Source organism: Thunnus maccoyii, chromosome 11 (genome assembly GCF_910596095.1).
Source record: "Thunnus maccoyii chromosome 11, fThuMac1.1, whole genome shotgun sequence".
Lineage (NCBI taxonomy): Eukaryota > Metazoa > Chordata > Actinopteri > Scombriformes > Scombridae > Thunnus > Thunnus maccoyii.
The window spans coordinates 10,409,284-10,433,295 of record NC_056543.1 but is presented as its reverse complement, the minus strand read 5'-3'; the positions used below and the strand labels follow the sequence as shown (position 1 = coordinate 10,433,295).

Genomic DNA, 24,012 nt, shown 5'->3' with positions numbered 1-24,012 from the left:
CTGCTAATTACAAAGCCAAACTCCACCTCACAGGGAGGGATTCCTTCTTTGAAGATGAACCAAATTATGAAAAGCTAAAATGTTATGCAAATACAGTATTTTTGTTGGCTTCTACAGCATAATGCTGATGCAATATCAGTTAGTATGAAATAATTAAGGGCCAAATTTTTATAACTGTTAATTGTACTCTAAAAATTGTTGACTGGCACTGAATGCATGCCAACTCTAGGTTTTATTAAGAAAATATATATATCATTTCACATGAACCAATGTAATATAGAATAATAATTAAGCTAGATCTGTGGCTGTTTATGTTTTCTATACATTATATTGCTTAAAATATTTGAATTTCCAGTAAGGTGAGTAATCACTTTCAACCTAGAAGAACGGAGAGATTTTTATTGTGGTTTTGCTGTATATTTCAAAACCATTTTAAAGGTGCAGTATGTAGAAGTTAGTGGCATCTATTGGAACTGACTTGGCAGAAATTAAATATAATATTAATAAATCTTTTCATTATTGTATCATCACCTAAAATAAGAATTGTTGTGTTTTCATTACCTTAGAATGAGCCCTTTACATCTACATAGGGAGTGGGTCCTCCTCCACAGAGCCCACCATGTTGCACCGCCATGTCTCTACAGTAGCCCAGAAGGGACAAACCAAACACCGGCTCTAGAGAGGGTTTTTCACGTTTTCACCATCACAGTAGGTTCTCCTACACACTTGGAAGGTGAAGGGAGAGGTATTCAGTCAGTTGCAATCTGCAACCTCACCACTAGATGCCACTCAATTTGAGACACTGGTCCTTTAAGATGATAATGTCAACACGTGACATGGTGATCCTCATTGGATGATTTAAAGTAGTTGACCTATTGTTATTACACATTATTAAATACATTAACCAAACAGTAGTATTCTGTCAAAAATAAACAGAATAAAAATGGGGTATGTCCATGTGACAACATAAAACTAAATGTTCCATGGTGACAACTCAGAGGCAGAGGCTCCTTTAGCCACATTTCATTAAGTCTAATGAGGACAACAGTCCCATTTCACAGCAGACATTTTGACTCGTCATTGTAAGAAGAGCACAGGTGTTACTGATACCATTAACGGTGGCTCTGTTCATGTGTCCCTGTCAGCCATGACAGTGTGACAGTGAGCCAGCAGGCACAATACGAGGACACTGAAACCAGAACTGCTAAATGGAATTCAGCCATTCATTCATTTCATTATTTACACTTTTGCTTTTCATGTGTCATGTCAAAATCTGTCTCCTGAGAAAAAGGCCTATAGTGGCACTACTCGTCAAACATAGTGCTTTTATTTTTGATATTATTAGAAAGTGTTAAACATTTAACCCTTTTATTGATTACTTATAGTCATTTGTAACTGCAGGACTGGTGACTGTGATTATTAAGCAATTATTTACTATTTACAACACCCAAGAACTTATTACTAAATCTTCTTTAGGATGATGCCAGATGACAAAAAGGCAAAATAGCACATTGAATGTTTCCAGTAAGATAAAGTAAAATGCTTGTAATATTACTGGTCTAGTATTAGTATTCTAGTATTATAAAGCATTTTAAAGCAGTCTTTTGAACAGCTGCAAAATGCTGAGACTGCATTCACACTGGATAGGCTTTGTGTATGTCCCTGAACAAATGACCAAGTAGACCGTTATAAATCATCATCATAAATGATTATTAATTATTAATAAGTAGTTAAATGTCTTACGCTTTCTGATAAGTCATCAGGTCTTAAAGGTTATTAATAATGGGTTAGTGTTCACATTTTCTAAGTCATCAGGTCTGCAGTTATATTTAATAAGTCATTAATGAAAATGATTAAAGTCTGCAGTTATAAACATTAATAAATTGCTGATAAATGGATATTCGTCTGGATGCCCTGCAGCTCAGAAAGTAAGTGGTTAAAAAGTACATCAGAGGTCTCTTCCTTAAGAATTAGTTAGAGAATATGTTATTGAGGTATATAAAGGAGGGATTTTTCACAACCTGGCAACCCAAATGTTATGAATATTAATAGCTTATAAATAAGTTATAAAGAATTAGTAAATGATTTATTAACCATTAATTAAGCCATTAATTAATGCTCATAAACCCTTACTCTTATTATATAAAGCCTTATCAGAAAGTGGTACCGCTTTTTTTTACAGGTCCCTTAATTTTATACTAATTTCGTGATTTTTACTTTTAGTAATAAATGCAAGTATTTAACGGTTCATTTTTAGGACATTTTACAGAAAGGGTGGTGCAATTTGCTACAAATTATAACAAAAACTGAAAATAGTGTTAAGTTGGTTTAGCTGGTGAGTCCCCTCTCATTATATTTGAGTTGATCCATAGATGTTCTTTTGCAAAATTTCTTACAATCTTGACAACTCCTTAACTGACAGAAAATACTTAGTTTTCAGTGTGTAATTTGTGTGCTAAACCTAATATTAACATATTACTTTTTAAAATAATTTCCTAAAAGTAGCTGCTGTGTTAAAATTATGCTTACTAATGGCTTATAGATGATTTATAAGGCATTTGTAAATGATTTATTAACCATTCATTAGATAGCTAGTTAGTTAGATAGTTAGCTAGCTAGCTAGCTAGATAGAGTTCTTTGTTAATCCCAAAGGGAAAAAGTGTTAAAATAATTAAAGGCTAAATTATATACAATAGTTAAATAGACTACCTCAAATATAACTAAATAGATAAATAGAATAACTAAAAATATAATAGAGACTCAAGATATAACTATAACTATAACATACTATTTGCATATAAGCCATGAATTATTGCTTATAACCCCTTTATAACCTACTGCCGTAGCAATATTCATCTTTTCCCATTCTTCATGTTCCATTTATCTTTTATATTTGAGTTAGTCTGTTTAGTTATTGTATATAATTTAGCCTTCAATTGCATTTGTTTCTTTTACCTTTTTTACCTCATAGTTGGCTGCTGTAACATTTTAATTTGCCTTTGGGATTAATAAAGCATCTATCTATCTATCTATCTATCTATCTATCTATCTATCTATCTATCTATCTATCTGTCTAAGTGCTAACAAGGGTTTTATGTGTGCCACTACTGCAACACTTGCTGCATGCTTTTAAAAACGTAGTGAACTTTTTTTCTTGGATGTCATATTGCTGTTTTTGCAGTAACTGTAACTGAGGATGTGGATCTGTGGGCTGTCCATTAGAGTTATTACCTCAATAATCTTTCTCTCTATTTTCTTTTTAATACAAAACTTTATGAAACAAAAATTGTACATATTACATCAGGCACAAAACAAGTACACAACACAAATCAGGAGTGCTAATAACAAAATTTAGTTTATAAATATCTATTATACATGACAACACAGGGGTGGGGGTGCCATACACAAGAACGAGTGTGGTTGCGTTTTTGTGTTCTGTGGTAGAAGGACTGTTTTAGGACTTTTTAAATTTTTATTTGGAGATAAATAAACGGAATTTGATTTTGTATATAGTAAGAATTAGCCTAGTTGATGATCACATTTCACATTTCTTTATTGGATGTTTTAAATATGCAGAGGCCTAACAAATTGCATTCAAATGCTGTAAATGCTTTGACTGCAATATATTTTTTATTAGGAACAATCAAAGATTATGATGGTTTCATAAAAATAAAATTTAATGTGTAGATAAATAGAAAATAATTAGAACCATTGTTGAGACCCCCCTAAAATTTCAGTTATAGCTTTACAGAGGGTCCAAGCTATCAATTAAGGGGACCCAGATCCACCTAGACCCCCCCCCCCCCCCCTCCCCTCCCCCCATATTTCCCACAGTGATTTTAAGGATTTTAAGGTGGTAATTAAACTTATTTTTGTGGAAAAACCATATCAGATACACATTATTGTTCCAAGCAGAGTATTTGTATATGTATTAATGCATCTGTGGGGAGTTCTTCAAGTTTAAAACAGTGAGTAACATTAGTGGTATCGAAAACATGAGAAAATCAGACCAAGAGGAATAAATGGATAGTTGTTTGTTTCATTATCATGTCCATCCGGAGATTATACAATTCACTGCATACATCTCATATAAAGTTTTGAAATGAACCTTTCTGACTTTGTTAGGGATATAAAACTTATTCCAGGTTATTTCTTCCACTCTGGCAGTAATGGGAGCACTTTCTCTTTAAGAAAAGTGACAGCAACCAGCGGTGGAGGAGCTGGTCAGGAGGAGCTGGCCAGGAGCGGACGGCAGTGGAGGAATCTCAAAACTTTTCCCAACAACACACACGCACACATACAGACAGTGCAGTGGTCTGTTTACAGCTTCACTTCGTTCCCAGTTTGACCTGAATGTGAAAAGACGGCTACGTTTTACTTACCGTGGCTGTCGATGATGAAGTGGATGCTACTGACCGCTTGGAAAAAAGGAAACTTCCGAGAGGGAAAACTTGCGGAATGATGCCCGAGCGACTGCATCACCTCCCTCCAAAGTTCAGCTAAGGTGGCTAACGTTAGCTAGCTTAGGAAGTTTTTTATAGACTTGCCTCACTTGTGAGAACTAGCAGTAACTTAACACAGGTGTGGTGGACAAAGTGAGGGGGTTTTCTAATACGGTGTTGCAAACTGAATGCTTTCATCCTCGGCTTGTTATCTTACAGTAACGTTGTCAAGCTAATCACTTTTAGCCAAGTGCAGCTAGCTGACAGACAGCTTTAGCCTTGTGTCAGCTGAAGTTCAGCACATAACTAACTCACAGTGAGACATGACAGGACACAGACTTGTTTCGTTTACCAGCAGCGCACTCAAATCCGTCATAAAAAGGCTGGGCTGCTTTTAACGTGTCTATAAACAAGTGAACAACACATGCATGGACCGACTGGAGAATATCAACACTTGTTGGATGCTACAAAGAGGAGATGTGAAGGGATGAGAAAGGAAACCCTGATGACCGCAGTTTGAGAAAGTAATATTATAGCTGGCTGTACTATTTATCACCTCAAGTTGTGGCTGTGAAAAGTTGGTAAACAGACAGTAAACACATCTCACTGTCTTGTTAAGCATCACTTTTGACTGTGGACCACTTTGACAAGCTGTGTGACATTTGAAGGATGTGAATTTTCTTTGGATTTCACTCTCAAGCCACTCACTTTAAGTCCTAAGTCCTTTTTCTCCCATTATTTCTTTCCCTCCTTCTCTATTTGGGCCTTCATCAGGACTTTTCAGAGGCCCATTCTACAACCTGGAGCATCTCTGCATCGCTGCTGCAGTTGTTCATCACCTACAACCAGAACGTCTGCGTCTTGGATGAAGTGAAAAGCTCTATAATGAAGGTGACGGTGACATTTGGGCAGACAGGTGTGGTTGTGCCCTGTAAGGAAGGGTGGACTGTGAGGGACCTCATCCAGCAAGCCACGCAGAGATACAGAAAACTGCTGGAACAGGTACCGTTCAGTTTGACATCTACCAGCAGCTACTGAGCAATCACAGTTAGGCTCCAAAATGCATATACTTTCCCCAACACAATAGAGACATACAGTACTGCAGTAGTGGAAGAAGTATTCAGATCCTTTACTTAAGTAAAAGTACCAATACAGCAATGTAAAAATACTCCATTTCAAGTAAATGTCCTGCATGAAAATCCTACTTAAGTAAAAGTATTAGCAGCAAAATGTACTTAAAGTATTAAAGATACTCATTTCATCCCTCTGACTGATATATTATTATATATGACATCATTAGATTATTAACACTGAAGCATCAGTGTGTAAGCAGCAGGTTACTGTTGTAGCTGCTGCAGGTGGAGCTAGTTTCAACTACTTTATATACAGTTAGCTAGTTTAGTCCAGTGGTTCCCAACCTAGGGGTCGGGCCCATCCAAAGGGTCACCAGATAAATCTGAGGGGTCGTGAGATGATTAATGAGAGAAGAAAGAAGAAAAAACAAAGTTCTGATACATAAATCTGTTTTCAGTTTTTGGACTTTTTCTCTAATCTTTGATTTCCGGTGAAATGTTAGATCATTTGAACATTTACTGAAATGAAACCATGTGACAAGTTTAGAAGGAAAAATCACTATTTGGTGGAGCTGTTAACAACTTATAGACATCTGAAATGTGACCCCGACTACACACTGCTTTTTGTAAGAAAATCAAAAGCCAAAAAGGTTGGAAACCACTGGTTTCATCTTTAACAATGTGTTTTTATAAGCTTATCATATTATCCATTGTGTCAAATCTTTATCTGAAAAGTAACTAAAGCTGTCAAATAAATGTAGTGGAGTAGAAAGTACAAAATTTCCCTCCAAAATGTAGTGGAGTGGAAGTATAAAGCAGTAAAATGTAAATACTCAAGTAAAATCCAAATACCTCAAAATTGTACTTAAATACAGTACTTGAGTAAATGTACGTAGTCACTTTCCATCAGTGTAGGGCTGCAGCTTACTATTATTTTCATTATTGATTAATCTGCTGATAATTTTCTCGACTAATTGATTAATCTTTTTGTCTATAAAATGTCAGACAACAGAGAAAATGCCCGTTGTAATTTCTCAAGCTTAAAGGCAATGTCTTCAAATGTCTCTTTTTGTCTGATCAACAGTCCAAAATTCAAAGATATTCAATTTACATATATGACACAGAAAAGCTTGCTGGCTCTCAAATTTGAGAGCCTGCGACGACTGAATATTTGGTTATTTTGCTTAGAAAAATTACTAACACGATTATTTGATTATCAAAATAGTTGCAGATTAATTTTCTGTTGTTCAACTAATCGATTTATTGACTAATTGTCGCAGCTCTAGACACATGCAGCATATTAGCCTGATGTTTGAATACAGCTTTCCCAAAGATGCCTGTTTTTGAATAAACGCACACATTTTTTAATGTATCCAGCTAGGACATTTCGACATTTTACGAGCCGGAACTAGTACAATACTGGATGTCTGTTACAAAATAATACTTGCTTTGAATGTGTACATCGCGGTTTTTGATGCTTGCTTCCATGGATGTGTTTTTCGTGGTAATTTAAAATACACCGAGCTCTGGTAATGGCTTTTCTTATCCGGCTGTAAGTAACTTTCCACTGACACTCTAAAAATGTGGTCACCTTGTACGTCACCTTAAGAGGCTGTTATGATGGATGGTTTTTTCATGTAGTTGCTGCTCATTTGTTAAACTTTCTAAGAGGTAACACCGTAAGTGCGGAATAACATTTCATGTTAATTTATGCTAAGTAGTCCAACTAGCTCAAGAGTATCAACAAAAAAATGTAAAAAGTAATTTTATCTCTCTCTTTTTGAGGCTCTTTGACATTTGAGCCACCGGTTAGCTACATTATTCATTGTCAGAAGTTTTGTAATAATGTGTTCAGATTTTCATGAACTCCTGAAAGACTTGTAAAAGAGGCGAGATAAGTTTTTATGAAACAGCACTTTCATAACATTTGAGGTTTTTCCCCGAAGCCATAGAAGAATTATTGAAAGCTCTGTCATTTTTATATCATAAAAGGTCCATGTGATTTCCACATCCCAAAGTCTTGGGAAATTAGACAAAGCCATAGAGGTCCAGTTCTCCATAATTGCTGTATAAAAAATTAAAAAGCATATCTGATATGAATTGTGATGGTCCAGACAGGAGCTGGCGTGACTCGTTTCCACTTTAGTTGTGAGTGTAAAATGCAAATGACTCCCTCTTGTGATTCCTTTGTGACTGCTGTTGATTCCCTGTGCTGCTCTCGGGGCAGGAACCCCGTGACCCCCATCAGACGACCAAATCTTCTCAGTGACTCACTTCATATTGGCTCCATTATTCAAAGAGCACACCAGTCCTGTAGATAGATGGCCTCAGTTGTGATTGAGAGAGAGAGAGAGATGTTGAAGCCGTGTGTGTTCGTATTTCTGTGAGACAGATACAGAGACGGCACTTGGAGATGCACTCCTTTTTTCCTACCCTCTTCATTTTCTTGCTCTCTCTACCTTTTTTGCCTCTTAATCTGCTTTCATCTACCCATATATCACCCCTCCCCACTCAGTGCTTCTGTGTGTTATGCCCCCCCCCCTTCATCCTATTTATCATCCTTTTCTTCTCACAAGTACATCTCCTCTTCACCTTCCACACAGCCCTTGCTTCCCTTTCATTTGTACCCTGCTTCTCTTTGAACACTTCCTCCTTTACCCTTTATTCTTCTTTTGTGAGATAACCCTGTTCCGCCTAGAAGCTGAGATGAATAGTCTACATTTAAAAGTGTCTAAACTTAAACTAACAGCACGAGATCCTAGGTGTATACAGTAGGGATGCAAAGGATCACAAAACACACGGTTCGGATCATATCGTGGTTTTGAATTCATGGATTGGATCAGCAAAAAAAAACTTGGCTTTCCATTTATTCAGTAAAACACTTAAAACAAGGAACGTTTGCCCATGGTGTTAAATGAAAACAACATTCAAGATGTCCAATGTTTGAATAAAACCATAAAATATATCAAATATTCAATAATCAATTGGTAAATAAAAGTGCAATATGAGGCAGGATACCTTCTTCCTTTAAAAATAGTAGTGAATGAAACAATAACCTGTGTCCACATCATCAAAACTTGATGATAACTTGCAAACATGAGCACACGTCTTGTCCCGCAGCTTAGCTTGTTGAATGAACAACCAAACACCGCTAACGTCAGCTAGCAGGCTAGGTTTCATTATTCTCATACAGGCAGAAGGCTGTAAGATGCTTCCAAATGAATGCAGTTAACTTTTTAAAATGAAAAAAGATGTGCATGCTTGCATACTTTTCTCCGCTGACAGTGATCTTCATCAAGATTATGTTAACTGTCTGTTATGTTTTATATTACATTCCAGTGGACTAAGGACACCAGTGAATGGTTTGGCACACAGTATACCGGAATAAGAGAGTAAAAATAGTGCCCCCTTTTCTTTTCATTTAACTGAGAACCGGTTTTGCCTCAAGAATCAATTCTGAATCAAATCTGACACCAAGAATCTAAATCGAAACGTGATAGCTGATAGTATTTTTTTATTTTTTTTTTTACACATAACACAAACAGTTCTGATATGGATCCCTTAGATGTGTGTCTTTGTTTTATTGTGACCAAGATACATACAGAGTATAGAGATTTTACAGTTGAAAAATCAACTTATCAGTGGTCTTTTGGGCACAAACTATATGATGGTGTCAGTTTTCTGAATTACCTCAACGAGTGCTGATAGTGGTGGCTATCATCCACTAGCACACATTTGGGAGGACACATCCAAGTCAAAACAGCAAACTAGGCTAACTAATTACAATTTTCACAAATCAGAACAAACACCATACTGATTTCCTTGCAAAAAAATAATTTTAACTTCAGCTCGACTTGAAAAATGACAATTTAATACACGCCATGTTGCAGTGTACTTTATCTCTGGCCTAACATGAGAACAGACACATTTCAGGTGTTATTAATGTTCACTGAGACACAGAGTGAGTGCTCCAGGTGTGTTTTCCTGCAGCTTTGAAGTGTAATGATGCACCACCCTGCTTTATTGATTAGGTCTCCGAGTGTTTAAATGCTTAGTTTCCTGTCTGTGTGAATGAAATGCCTTGTTAAGCACATGCACAGTGTGTGTGTTTTGGCCTCCTCTTCTTCTTTCTCTTCTCTTCTTCCTCTTGTTTTCTTTCTCTCTGCTTACTCTCTCCCATAGCTTTGTCAGCACTTCACAATCTCTCCTCCTCTCACTACCCTCACATTCCCCTTTTTGTAATTTCACTTTTTACTTCCCCTTCGTCTGTCATTCTTCCTACTTTTTGATAGTTTTGACCTCTTTCTGTTCTCCTTGTTTGCTGTTTGCCATTTTAAATATTCTCCTTTTGTTTGCGTTCCTCCTTTTCATACTCTCTTTTCTCCTCCTTTGACTGCCTCCTCCTTGCATTTTTCCTCCTCCTCCTGTCATTCCTCCTCCATGAGATAGGGAATAGTTTCCTTAATTGCTACATCTCATCCCCTCTTCTCGGTATTTGTTTCTCTCTGTGTATTTTTCCATGCTTCCTTTGCTCTCTTTCCATCACTCAGTCATTTCCCTTCAACACTAATCTGTTGTAGCTGGGTAATTATGGCTGTTAATGTGTTTAGAAAGCTAGGATATGTGAGTGTGTGTGCGTTGTAAAGCAGTCCACTTCCTAATCCCTCCCAGTGCTAAGGAAATCATGTTTTTAAATTGTCACAGAGACCGCTTTCTGCCTGTCTCTCCCTGTACCCCTTCCTCCATTCCTTCTTTATCTGCTTCATCCTACTTAAGAGAGTATTTTGCTTGTTCGAAAACATTTTTTCGCACGCATCCACTGTAGCTAACTGTCACCAGCAGTCCCATTTATCAGCTGCTTTGTTACCAGTTCCCACAGCTGTGCTTAAGAGGAGCTAACGCTTAGAATAAGTATTAAAGCTACTTTTTTTTAGTTATCTTGAAAAGAGCTGGGGATCCTTGAGGTTTGGTCTTAAGTTACATTTCAAAGAGGATTTGTTTTGTGTTTTAGTTGCATTGCTTTTTTTTTTTCTTTAAGTTTAACATCATCACAGCCTAATTATCAGAATTTGTATACCCTTTTGTGTTGTTCAGTATGGAACCGAAAGGGGGATAGGAGAGACAAAAGAGATTAGAACGTGACAGGTGATAGCAGAGCGCTGATGTGTTTGTATGTAGGAGACACCAGACTTTTTGTTCTACTTTTCTATTGAAAACCATCTTCTAAGCTCTTTTCAGTGACTTAGCTTTCATTTCACTAATTAATGTACACAGTCTTGAGTTTGGCTAACCTGTTTTTGACTGATTCTTAGTTGTGAAGACATAGTTTAGTGGAGATAACTTATTCGAGTCAGAACTCAAAACGAAGGCCTCAAGATGGATAGAAACACAAGGAATATACCCTTATTGCCATGTTATTGGTTCATATTTTTTGTGCCTTAGCCTGATCTGAGTCATTTGATATGTAATATTATCTTATAATACTGAGTCCCTTTAAGATAAGTTGCCCTAAAACAGTGCGCACAGTGCATTTTATGTAAGCTATCTGTGACAATCGCATAGCTCTGCATTACCAAATAACCTGCATCAGCATAATTATTGTTACAACAATAAATACAAACAACATAAACAGACTAAGACAATTGTCACACTCTATATCCATTTACTGCACAAAGTATAAAACAACTGGCATCACGATGGAATAAAGTACAGAAAGAAATGGAATTTCAGGGCTCAGTATTCAATATAGCCAGTACCAATCTACTGAAGTACACCTTGATCCTCTGACATCCCTATAATATATGTCAACCCGAGGGTCCATGGTGTACTGTCGAAGTGAGAAGTGTGTCTTTGTCAGTCACTTGTCACTCAGTTAGTGTGACAATAATGAAGTTGTCATCCACCTCTCTTACATGAGATAGCTAAGTGCCGCACTCAGTGCACCATAATGTATAATTATTTGTTATAAAACCAAGAAGCAGAAATATAGAGCTATCACTCTTGATGGATGAACATGGAGGCTAAGTGTAAATTGTGTTAGGGGGGGGAAAAAGGAGAATGAAAGTAGCATCAAAGAAAAAATAGAACCGTAATACACAAGGTTATTGTAGAGAGGCAGCAGGGAGGAAATGAATAAACCTTTTGATGAAATAAGAACAAAGATGATGAATGTAAAAGGGCGATAGCTGAGATAGCGAGGCGAAGTGGCCGGAGAAAAAGGAGGGGGTGGAAGGAAAGCGGAGGCTGTTTTCCTGGGGAGTTGTCAGGAAGTCATCAGCCTTGACAGACATCTTAATTACCTTTGGCCAAATAGAAACGCGTGCAGCTGTGTGTTTATGGATGCCTGTTTATGTGATTTCAGCTTTAGTCTCTGCTAAGAAGTAGGCTGTATTCTGTGGAGTATCAAACTGTGAAAGGTTGTTGACTTGCCTTTTTCAAATATGTATGAACTACATGTATATTATAGACTCTATAACACAGTACTGGTGATTGAAGTGTGTGGTCCAAATATGGCCACAAGTAAAGAAACAAACTCGCCTTGCTTTTATGGGCTAATGGTGTGTCTATTCAGGTGTATTTATTACATTTGCACGTACAGTAGATTGTAAGGAGGATGTGTATAAAAGGGTTCCCGCCTATGTGGGTGTGCGCTGCAGTTTCATTAGCCAGAGGAGGAAAGCTGATGAGGCGTGGCCAAACAAGCTGATAAAATTGTAAAACATTCTGGCCCCATGCCAGAGCACAGGCAGGCAATCGTTTCTGAGAGGGAGGGGCAGGGAGGAGACGCGTGCCGCCTTCTCTGCAGAGACACTGCAGGAATGTGTTGATCGAGCTCGACGTCTGTTCTGTTCCGTTCCGTTCTGTTCTGTTCTGTTCTGTTCAGTTCCATTCCATTCCATTCTATTCTATTCTATTCTCCAAGTTAGGAAAGGTTGTTTTCCACTGCCAGACCATTATTATCTAAGGATGAATGCACTTGTAAGCAGATCATGAACACCTCAGTTTTTATGAATCCTATCTAGTAGTTAAGATGCTCCTAAAATATGATATTGAACATTCAGAATACACCGAAATTTGCCTAATTAGAGGAGCGAAGAATCATCTTGAGGGCGGCTGTGGCTCAGGAGGTAGAGGGCGTTGATTCCCGGCTCCTCCAGTCCAGTTCGATTCCTGGCTACTCCTTGGACAAGATACTGAACCCGTAATTGCCGTGTGAATGATTAGATCCTCCTGATCAGCAGGTTTGGCACCTTGCATGGCAGCCTCTGCCATCAGCATATGAATATGTGTGCGAGTGGGTGAATGTGGCCTGTAGTGTAAAAGTACTTTGAGTGGTCGGAAGACTAGAAAGGTGATATGTAAGTGCAGTCCATTTACCATTTACCTTGAGTATAGCTGAAATGTGGAGTTTCTGATGAAATGTTAACATTGTGAGTAAGGGATACAATGACATTTCCACCAGCAATTTCCTTGCTTTGCTTTTCACAAGCTTTGTCACAACCGGGTCATGAGATGGGTCAACGGACCCAACTATTTTTCCATAGTTTCGGGTGCTGCAACAGTGCTCGCTGTCTCTATACAACTGTGTTAGTTAAGACAGCTTAGAACGGCTCCGGTGTTAATACTGCATACTTGACATACCTGACCTGCTCGACTATATTGTGATTATTCCAGACCCCTCTAGGACCCAAACATTGTAAATCTAGTTTTCTTTTTCTATTGGAATTGTGATGTAAGCCGCCTCAGATTCAAATTATTGTAGCGTTCAGCCGTACGTTTGTCGAGTGGATGCCTTTCACATTTTGTGTGGAGAGCAGGAGTTTGCTTAAAGTGAACCCTGGACCACAGTTTTGCTTTGTAAATCCTCCTCTTTGCACTGCCTTCACTTTTAACAACAGCATACATACCAAACCTTTGCGTCAACTGACAGACTACAAAGGTTCACTGTAACTGGAGATAAAGAATTGGGGGATGGTGGGGGGGGGGGGGGGGGGATAACACATACCTGATAAAAAACAGAATGATCTACATAATGGTGTAACTGTGGTGGGATTTCACTACAACCTGATAATCGTTTTTAGATTCCTCAGAGTCAAATACCAAAAACCGCCCAAAATTATCTGTAATAGTATCAGGCAAAACACTGTATTAAGTGCTAATCCCCCTGATTTTCAAATTAGATCTGTGTGTTTACAGCTCTTATCTCTAATTCTCCAATATCTGAGACTCAGAGGTACAGGATTTCTGTAGTTCACAAGAAATATGCAACAAAATCCACTCACTCCTCCTCAATTTCAGATAAGATTAGTGTACTCACAGCTCTTATCTCTCTACCTCTTTATCTCTTGTGTTTTTAGCTGTATGGCTTCCTCACTGTAACAAAAATGAAGAGGGGGTTGTTGACCTAAAAACAACAGCAGGCCTAAGCAATGACATTGTCGGATGTTGGTGTTTGTGCAAAAACTTTATATTGAAACATTTCCTGCTATTTTTTCCCACTGATGCAATTAAAACATATTGATTGTGAGTCTTGTGTCCTGGCTGAGTGGTCAAATAGTCAGACAGTAGTGATGTGATTTTCCAGTGTGTTCCAGGAAGTTGTGCTCATAGGGAGGTGCCGTTATCTGGCAGTTAAATGGATAGTCTAGTCTAGTTTTAAATTCTACTGGTCACAGAAAGCAGTATTGCAACTGGCTGTATTCTTTATGATTCATTAATCTATGATCATTTTTATTGGTAAATTATTCATTTATTTTCATTAGAAAATTTTTAGGGTTGCAATCGACAATTATTTACTTTATTAATTAATCTGCTGATTATTTTCTTGATTAAAAGATGGATTGTTTTGTCTGATAAAAAGTTCATATTTAAAATATATGCAGTTTACTATTATATTTGACCCAGAAAAGATCCAAATCCTCACATTCGAGAAGTTAAAACCAATAAATGTTTGAAATCTTTGCTTAAAAAAATGACTGAAATGATTATTTGATTATCAAAGTAGTTGCTGATTCATTTTCTGTTGATCAGCTAATTAATTAATCAGCTAATTGCTGCAGCTCTAAAATCGTATTGAAAATATGCCTGTCACAGGTTTCAGAGAAAAAATTGCTTGTTCAGTCTGACCAACAGCCAAATCCTTAAAGTGTTCAAATTATATTTATATAAAATGGAGAAAAGCAAGCACCTCAGTCCTTGTGATTTGTGTGGTGTGACCTGCGAATTGTTGTGTTTTTGCTTGATAAATGACTAGTACGGTTATTGATTAAAAATAATTAATGTGATGGTGCTGCAGAAAATACAAGAAGAAAACCAAGAAGGCATTCTGGCTTAGATACAGTAGTTTGTGATATACAGCAGTACAGCCCAATAAAACATTAAACTGTAGAGAGTGCTAGATTACTAACCATGCAAAGCGGGCAAATCCCCCGAGGCTCCAGATCCTCAGGGTCCTTAAAAGCTCCAGGTTTACTGTGTGTCATATGGTTTAATTAGATGAATTGCTAATTTGTTTGTGAGTATGCACTACTAAAGCACAATATTAACTGAAATAATAAGGGACATGTTGTGTGTGTTGTACTTGGGTTCAGTAGGGACCTAAAGCTCACTTTTGCCCCAGGGCTCCCTTGGGAGGATTAATGTGGACATGATGACCAGAGTAGGCTTTGTTTGCATAGCAGAAGTTATGCTGGTACCTGTGAGCTCATGCTGCACTGGAATGTAATCGTGGACTATAAGCGAACCTATGAAAATCTCAACACTTGATGCCTCTCTTTAGTCTTGTTATGTAAAAAGAATGTAAGGAATAGTGAGGTTTATCATGTTTCATGTGGAATAAGGGCCAAAATCTCATATCCCGATATAGGTAGTTTTATGTCCTGATAATGATACATGTCACAATATAGCGTATTTTCTTTAAATTTAATGAATAAATAGCTTCATATTATGATGTCTGTGGTTCACTGCGGCAGAGCTGAGCCCTCCGTGTACGCGTGCTGCACGCAGCGGAGCAGAGGAGAGACAGTGAACCTGATTTAGTCATATCAAGTGGATATCTGTCACATTTACAGTATTTTTTAGCACCAAATTCCCTCTTTTTGTTTCCTTGGACAGTTTTTCCCGGTTGAGCTTCGGTGGAAGTATAGTAACAAAAAGACGGACTTTGGCACTAAAAAGACATTGAATGATATCTACTTGATTTGACTAATTTGGACGGCTGAGGCTTGATATTAGCTTCAGATAAACTTTTAAATACATTGTTGCTCAGTCTGACCATTTTCGCATAGACGGAGGACTGTGGATTTTGTCCCCCTTCACTTACATCGTAAGTGCGTTATGCAGGGATCTTCTAATGGTCAGTATGAACAGGAGGAATGATTATGGCAAGAAAAAGCGGTTTCAGTGTTCATTTGGGCTTAAAAATTGTGAACCCATCCTTTAAACCATTATATACAAAACTTAAAAACTAGTGGAGCCCATTCTGAAGCCCAAGTGGTTTTACAAACACTGGGCTCAGTGAAACTGAGTGCATAGCCAAGGTTACAAAACATACACAATAATTTCCTTAAAACTTTGGCTCTGAAATTTTCCCTAGTAATCATAAAAACATTCACATGTCTTGTCCCAGATTTAATATAGCCCAGAATCCTGACTGATAGTGCTCAAGGAAAATAAACTAAATGAAACAATGCAAACACATTGTTTGAAAGTCTCTCTCTCTCTCTCTCTCTCTCTCTCTCTCTCATACATCTGGCCTGGGTGTGAGCCAAGCCAGTGTTACAACGTAGTCACACAATGAATTCCAGCAGGAAGGGAGGGAGACAGAGAGAGACAATTTGCGCAGTGTAAACAGCCACAGTGTCAAAGTCTTGTGTAACAGTTTTGGTTGAAATCCATTGAAATCTCTTGTTTGGTGACACAACAGAAAAAAAATAGATGTTTCTTTTAGAACACAGGTCATATTTTACATGGGATAAATGCCTTTATTTTAGTAAGCAAACACAACAATGTTTGTAAGATACTTGCATGTATCAGCTGGTACCAGATGACAGTGAAGAATGACCAAAGTCAAGATCAGTTACACAGGCAGCATATTACTCCAATGAAGTATTATGTAAACAGAGTTTCTGCTGAACATACAGTATGTCATCATACTTACCCCAAGCCATACTTACTAGATGTATTTTAAAATGTCTTCTGTGTGAAAGAATAAGGTCAGATACAGTACTAGTCAAAAGCTTGGACGCACCCTCTCATTTCCTTGAATGAGAAAGTGTGTCCAAGCTTTTGACTGTGTAATCACATGACTAGTGCTCCTATGAGACACCACTAAGCCAATCAGCTTCAAAATATCTGGATAGTAAATCACACTTGGGTATTGAAAACTAAATGAACTTCTGCTGCTGTTTGTTTGAGTTGTTGTAACTAAAACACATCAGAAAGGCAGACATATCTTTAACCATATCTCATGCATAAATTAATAAAAAAAACAACTATTTCACACTATAAAATAATTTAAAAAATGGAAGTAAGTAATTTATTGACACAAGCAATGTTTTGTGTAGGAACTGGTGTTGACATTGAGACTTGCAGTGATATCCAGATGGACAGATAGACACAGATGGCCTCGCTCTATCTCACTCTCCTGGTTTCCACTGATGGCAGTTTTTTGAAAAGCATTGACAAGCACTTGACCCTGAAACAGTGCCTTAATAGAGCACCACCCTGTAACATTTTGACTCGTACATTTCCTTAGGATATGTGTGCTTTTATATATGTACCTGTGTGTGTGTGCCTGTGTGTTGTCTCAATATGTTGTTCAACAAGCAGCTCTATGTAGTCAGCTGTCCGGTGCAGTGTCGGTGTCATTAATCACGGACCCAACACAGCGGAGAAAGGGGAGCGAGGAATGAGAGAGAAAGGGCTGGAGTTGTAATCTGTACCTAGGGAAAGATGTGGAAGATGTGAAGAGGAAAGAAACGGTAGAGAGGGCAGAGGTGGGTGGAGTGGAGAGGGGGGAGCTGAGCACAGACCGAATCACTGTGACGTTGTGCTTAACAGCGACAGTCACTTCCGGGTAGACAACTGGCGGTTGATTTGAATTGCGCAGATATGTAAAATCAGAAGACTTGTTTATTTCTGTTGTCATCTTCAGCTGTAAAACTGTAACGTTTAATAGTTATGGTCTGACCTTTCTGATGTTTCTGCTGTGCTTATTTTATTTTATGTACTGTGTTGCTTTGTTTTGTGGGGATCAGTAAAACCTGGAGTGGTATTTTGAGTTGTCTTTCTTTTTATATTTGTGAAACTGGATTGAACTGAACTGATTCAGGGTTGGGGGGAAAACAAAACGGAGTCTTTACCGAGTGGATTAAACTCTGAGACTGTGGGACAAGTTACAAATGCACACTCTCACACACACACTGAAAAACCTGAACCCTTCTTCACTCTTTCTCGTTACCCGGCAACCCCATACACAACAAGACCTAACCATTTTCTCTACAGTTGAGAGTATATCTCGGTTGTTCCTCGCCCCTGTTTGCTCCATGCCATTAAATTGTATATATGTGAGGCAGGAGTTTTCTACCTGGAAGTTAGTGTAAACAAACATTGTGATTGGTTCTATGTAAATGAGGAGCAGGCAGGTGATCAGTAGAGAAAGCCATTATGGTTGCTGTGAGCTTTGGTTTCATCCTGTTATTGTTCTATATGATAATGTTGAAGAAAAGAAAAATCAAGATTTCAATTCAAGATTTTAATTATCCTGTATATTAAATCAAAACCCAATTAATTATAGCACTTTGAAAAGAGGGTTTTTGATCTTTTGTTTACCGTGTAGTACAGTAGGTGTAAATAAAAGTGCAAAACATTCAAACCATCAGAGATTTTCTAAACTATCCTTCACCTGCGCTGCCTCTGCACCTGCTGCCAGATTAAACTGCCTCTCTCCATTGTTTGCGTTTGATGTATTATACCCATATCCAGTATTTTGTTTTACATCAAAGAATGCGTCAGACTGAGCAAGTAAGATGCCTTACTGTTTGTCAATTTTAACATACAAGATTTATAAAGGTGAAAAGACTAAAAAGTGAACAGAAGTCACGTTGGTGAGGGGAGGTTTGAGGCTTCCACCAGTCTGAACATTGTCCTTATTACTGAAATTTACTAAAATGTTAATATTGACTATTAATTAGTTACACCATCAACAATGAATTACTAACCTTTCCATATCAACAGTTAATATGGAAAGTAATGAATTATTGTTTTCCAGTGCCTGTGTTTCAGGAAAAAGTATCTGGAAACTGAATTTGAGTTAAAACAGGTCATTAAAAATTCTGTTGGGGTGCACAAATATTTTTTCAATTGTAATTTTCATATGGTAGAAAATGATAGAGAATTATATTTTCACATTTTCAGTTTCATAAATTACATTTTTTAAAATGTACTATTGAAGCTTATGTATTTCTGGCTTGATTTAATCAGATGATAATGTGTGGTCTAGACATTTTACATTAGCAGTCACCATGTAAAGAAATAGACTTAGAGATGTGGTAGGTGTATATAAATAAAGTGGGGAGAGGGGTCCGCAGTGATAGTATGTCGTTCTCTTCACATTGTTTTTTGTTTTGTGCTGTAGGAAGGGGACTTCCTGGTTCGGACTCACCATGTTGAATACTGTGATGGGGGAATTTTGGACCCTGATGATATACTCAGTGATCTGGTAGAAGACAAGGACAAGGTAAGAACTTGTATCTGTTGCTTTGTTCCTGCTCCTGCTTTTGTTCTGGTTTTGTGATTAAAGGGATATTTTTACTTTCTTTTAATTTTACTTTCTTAAGTATAAAACAAAGTCAACAAGGAGTTTTGTTGTTTTATGTGACTTAAAGCTGACCACAAACGACCATGTAAACATGCTCACTAACATATGTGAGGTTAGACTTTAATAGCCTTTAATTAAAATGGCCTGTTTCCTGCGTGACCACTACTAAGAAGAATACACAAACATGCATGTGACTAACCAAATATGCAGCAAGATAGTCCACAAAGAAGAGAAAGGAGTGCCATGCAGATCCTGTTCTCTACAGAGAGCTAAAAAATCACTGTGTTTAAGTCAACCCTCTTTATTTCTTGAATCCTTTTGATGCCTCTCATATAATGCGTATAATCCTTTTGATTTATACCTATTAATTACTCACATAACACTGTGTATGTGCACAAGGATATATATACTGGTACAATGTTTGAGTGGGTATCTGTGCCTTGCATTTCGTGTGCGTGTGTGACTCTGTTCACACAATAGAGTATTGAACTGCAGTGGCCTGTAAGCCACTCCCTTAGATAGAATATTGCCTCACAAGCAAAATTCAAAGGGAAAAGGTTTTAACTTGCCTTAAGCATTAAGCAGTGTCATTAGCAATTCACTTTTAGAGACGTTGCAAACTTAATCCATATATTCCCCATTTTTCTTATTTTTCCCCTGAGGAATGTGTCATCTTTCATTTTCCCCTTTGGAAAGTCAAGGTTTTTTTCATACTCTCTCATAGACTCTGGCATTATTAGAATGTGATAAATGGCCTAGATTATGGGCTTTTTGAACCACGGCTTAGGACCTTAAATGAATCTTGAGCCTTCTCTTGGTGGATCTGCACATTAAAACAGTATCAACATGTTTTAATGAGCCTGTATCCTATGGTGAACTGAATTTTTCATTTAGGTCACAGCCTGAAAAAGTTGAAGAACCTACTGGCTAGAAAGTGTAATGTACGCACAGTGTATTTCTCTGTCCCTGGCTTATACTGTATCCCTTTAAGGATGTATAAATACTCCAGGATTTGTTGGAGATTCCCTGAACCAATTAAGAACAAAGTTGCATTAGTTGACAGTTTCTCTCAGGGCTGTAAGAACCTTTTGGGGAACAAGTGAAATGATCTTTCCCTCTCACTCTAGCCAGGACCCAAGCCTGCTCTATTCATGTCAAAATAATCAGTCATATGCTTCAAAGTATTGGGATCTTTTAAACATGATATTAGCAGGAGACCAGCTACAGCAAAATGGAAAATGTTTATAATCTTGCATTAGAAATGTGACTAATGAGGGCCATCTTTACAGTAAAGAAATAATATTCCCACATTATATTTTTATATCATTATATATATGTATATATGTTAGATAGCCTAAATTTTTCTCTCTGCTGGATGAGTTTCCCTGATGAGCTCTCAAGTCTCAAAGTGTGGGAGGGGTTGCATGAAACACCGCAGCTGCAGCCCAGCGGCCATATGACTCAGTGACAGCGGCAATAACAGAGTCAGGAGACTAGCAACTGACCTACAATTACTATTGTGAGTGGCTGTTGCCATAGTTTTGTAGAGATTCAAAGAACAGCATGCACTGGTCCTGCTGTAGACTACTGTAACTCGCTCTATGCCACTATGATCTTGTTTTTGTCATTTTTGCTTTTTTATGTGGTGGTCTTACAGTATGGAGTCCCTCCCAGGGTCAGTCAGTGTAGCATAGCATAGAGAACTACTACTACATCATTTTTACAGCCACAAATCTCTAGTTGGAAAAAAAAGATTGTATATGATGTTTGGTTATACAGGCCAAAACCAAATGTACTAATATGAGGGATTCCCGGTCTTGGTTTGTACTGATGCTATTCAAGCTAGTGGCTGATATTAGCTTTTTGGTGTATATGCCAGTCAATAAGAACCAAGAAATTGCAATACAGAAATGCTAAACTAGATTTATGGTCATTCAGAAACTGTCACCATTATATAGTTTGTCCACCAACTGTAAAATGCCCCATTCAGTAAGTATCTTTGTCACAATTCTTTAAAAAAACAAATTTAAGGGATCCGTATGCAGACAGTAGTACATGCTATGCATCTGTGTTAAAAAATATATTGTAAGTGTTTTGTTTAGCCACTTCAGTTTGGTTTGGTCTCTACGGAGACTGATGGAAATATCTGCCTCTTAATGCCCTGCTATGTTCTCTTGCTAGTTACTAACTTTGTCTGTCTGCCTTTTGGTGTTGGGTAGATAGAGTAATATGGGTTTATTAGAGATTTTTCGCTGAAAACATCTGCCTGCTGTGGCCAGGAACAAGGCTGATGAGAGTGGTGAAATTGAACTAAACAACTTGCAGGCTGTACAACTAAAATAATGAGCTCAAAGTCTCAGTAGAGCTCAGGGGAACTGCAGCCTGCTCGAGCAACCTTGACCTGCAGCTACGAGTGACCCCATTTACATTACATGCAGTATATTCATTTGATTTATTACAAATATAAAAAAAATTTAGTGCAGCTTTAACTGGGACCTTTCTGTAGTTGAAGGGTGCATCTAACGATTATTTTCTTTATTATTTCATTGATTCATCAATGGAACATTCAGCCAACATCAGAAAATAGTCAATGTGCTTTTTTGTGTGACCTGATCACCAGTCCAAAATATTCAGTTTACTGTAATGTCAAGACAAGAAAAGCAGCAAATTTTTACATTAAGAAGCTCAAACAATACAACTGTTGGATTTTGCACTTCAGAAACTACTTAAACGATTAATTGATTATCACAATAGTTTCAGCTCTACTATAGTTTGGTATAGTTCTTCTGATGGTGAGGCTGACACCTGTGTACTTCCCTGTCATTGTGAACAGGACTGAAGAAGCATTGTACTAATGATTTGATGTCAAAAAAAAGGAGCAGTGTATTAGTTTGGCTAGAGGACTAGATAAGCGTCAAGTCATTTGAATAGTTGGTTGAAAGTTAAAGCTGGTTTAGCAGGTTTCTATATCGAGGCTGGAGACATAGTCATTGCAAATCAATGTGTGTGAGAGAGATCCCTAAAGATACATACTGTATCTGTACAGTGTGACAACTGCTTTACATTTCTTCCCCCAACTATCCGCTGAACTTCCTCATCTCACATTGACTAACAAAGGGCTCATAATGGTTTTGGTTCATGTCCTTTGAACATACAAAACATACCTTTTGCGGTATAAAATCAAAACATTTAAGCACATGCATACCACAAAATATACATTTCAATACTGAGATCAAATAAAGTGCTATGAAATAATTCCCCCAAAAACACATATAGTGAGACACACACATACACACACACACACACAGAAATAAACCGTACAGAATGATACCCAGCATTACACACTCTTGAGCACCAGAGATTGCATATGAAATGAAAGTGTGAAATATTCATTGGATTCTGAAGCGAGGCTCTCATAGTATTACTGAACTGAGATGAATAAATGGCTCCTAATCCCAGATGAGTGTTTTACTGTAGGGAGACCCAGACTGCCTGGGTTTAGCTTTAAAACCACACACGCACACACACACATGCACAAAAAAAAAAACACAAAAAAGATTTTTGAGGTCTGCTGTAGACAGAGGTCAAAAATACAGTTTTATAAATCCATGGTTGAAATATAGTGATTTATTTGAGAGAGAGCTCTAATTTGTGAACATTTTAGGTGGTATTAATGTCACAACTGAGAGGAAATTTGTATATATCTCTGTATATAGTATCTCTATATTTCTGTCTATCTTGGATGGAAAAATGCCGTACAAAATAACAATAGTATAGACAATATAACAGTGTGCAACAAAACATCTGTAGCACTAACATTCATTCCAAACACCTCAAGGTACTACAGCGTACAAAAGCACAGAAACACAGCATGTTAAAAGAACACATGTATTGTGGGCAGCACACTTGTCTGTCATCTTACCCGTCATCTCTGTAAGGCCCAGAACAGTAATGACATGTTTAGCTTAGCTTAGCTTAACTCAAAGACTGAAATCTTAGGAAAACTGTTAGTCCACTTTATTTTTCCTAACAGGTCTACACCAGATGATAATTGGATCTGAGTGAGAGAATTGGAAATGTGTTTGGGGCTTTGTGGGCTAAAATACAAGATCAGAGCTTGTGATGTCCGTGCAGTGCAAGTGCTTTTCCATAACACAGCATGGTAAAAGATGCCCCTTTAAAAATTGGTTGGGAGTTGTTGGGTGCCAGTTATTAATGAACTGTCAGTCACACCTTTAGTCCATTTTTTCTTTTGGTCAAATTTTGTATTTTAGAATTGAACAAGCAGTAAAAATACACCTTGTTCAAAGAAATCTAGTTCAGTGAACCTTAAAGGATAGGTTCACAATTTGAGTCTGTCTTAAAACAACAGTATTGTTCCATTACATATTAGTTTCAGATAAACGTTTAAATACATTTTTACATAAAACAACGACTGTGGATTTTGTCCCCCATCATTTACATTGTAAGCGCATTTGGAAGGGATCTTTTAATGGCCGGTATGAACCTATCCTTTAAAGGACCAATGTGTAAGATTTAGTGGCATCTAGCAGTGAGGTTGCAGATTGCAACCAACTGAATAGCCCTCCCCTCCCCCTCCCCTTCCCCTTCCAAGCGTCTAGGAGAACCTACGGTGGCCCGCAAAACTTGCAAAAAACACAAACCCTCCCTAGAGCCG

General features: G+C 37.6%; 1 protein-coding gene across 6 annotated transcripts in view; it reads left to right on the top strand.

The window, feature by feature from the left end:
• Nucleotides 1-4,093: 4,093 nt before the first annotated feature.
• Nucleotides 4,094-24,012, top strand: part of pard3bb (par-3 family cell polarity regulator beta b) — a 227,686-nt gene continuing 207,767 nt past the window's right edge. Inside the window, exons 1-3 of one of the 6 annotated variants that reach the window (XM_042425837.1) lie at nt 4,094-4,504; nt 5,217-5,444; nt 19,152-19,253. In XM_042425837.1, coding sequence (XP_042281771.1) covers nt 5,328-5,444; nt 19,152-19,253 — 219 coding nt within the window. In that variant the 5' untranslated portion in view covers nt 4,094-4,504; nt 5,217-5,327. Of the gene's footprint in view, nt 4,967-5,216; nt 5,445-12,489; nt 12,757-19,151; nt 19,254-24,012 lie in introns of those variants that run through there. The other 5 variants (XM_042425835.1, XM_042425836.1, XM_042425838.1 and 2 more) reach the window with 5 other exon arrangements.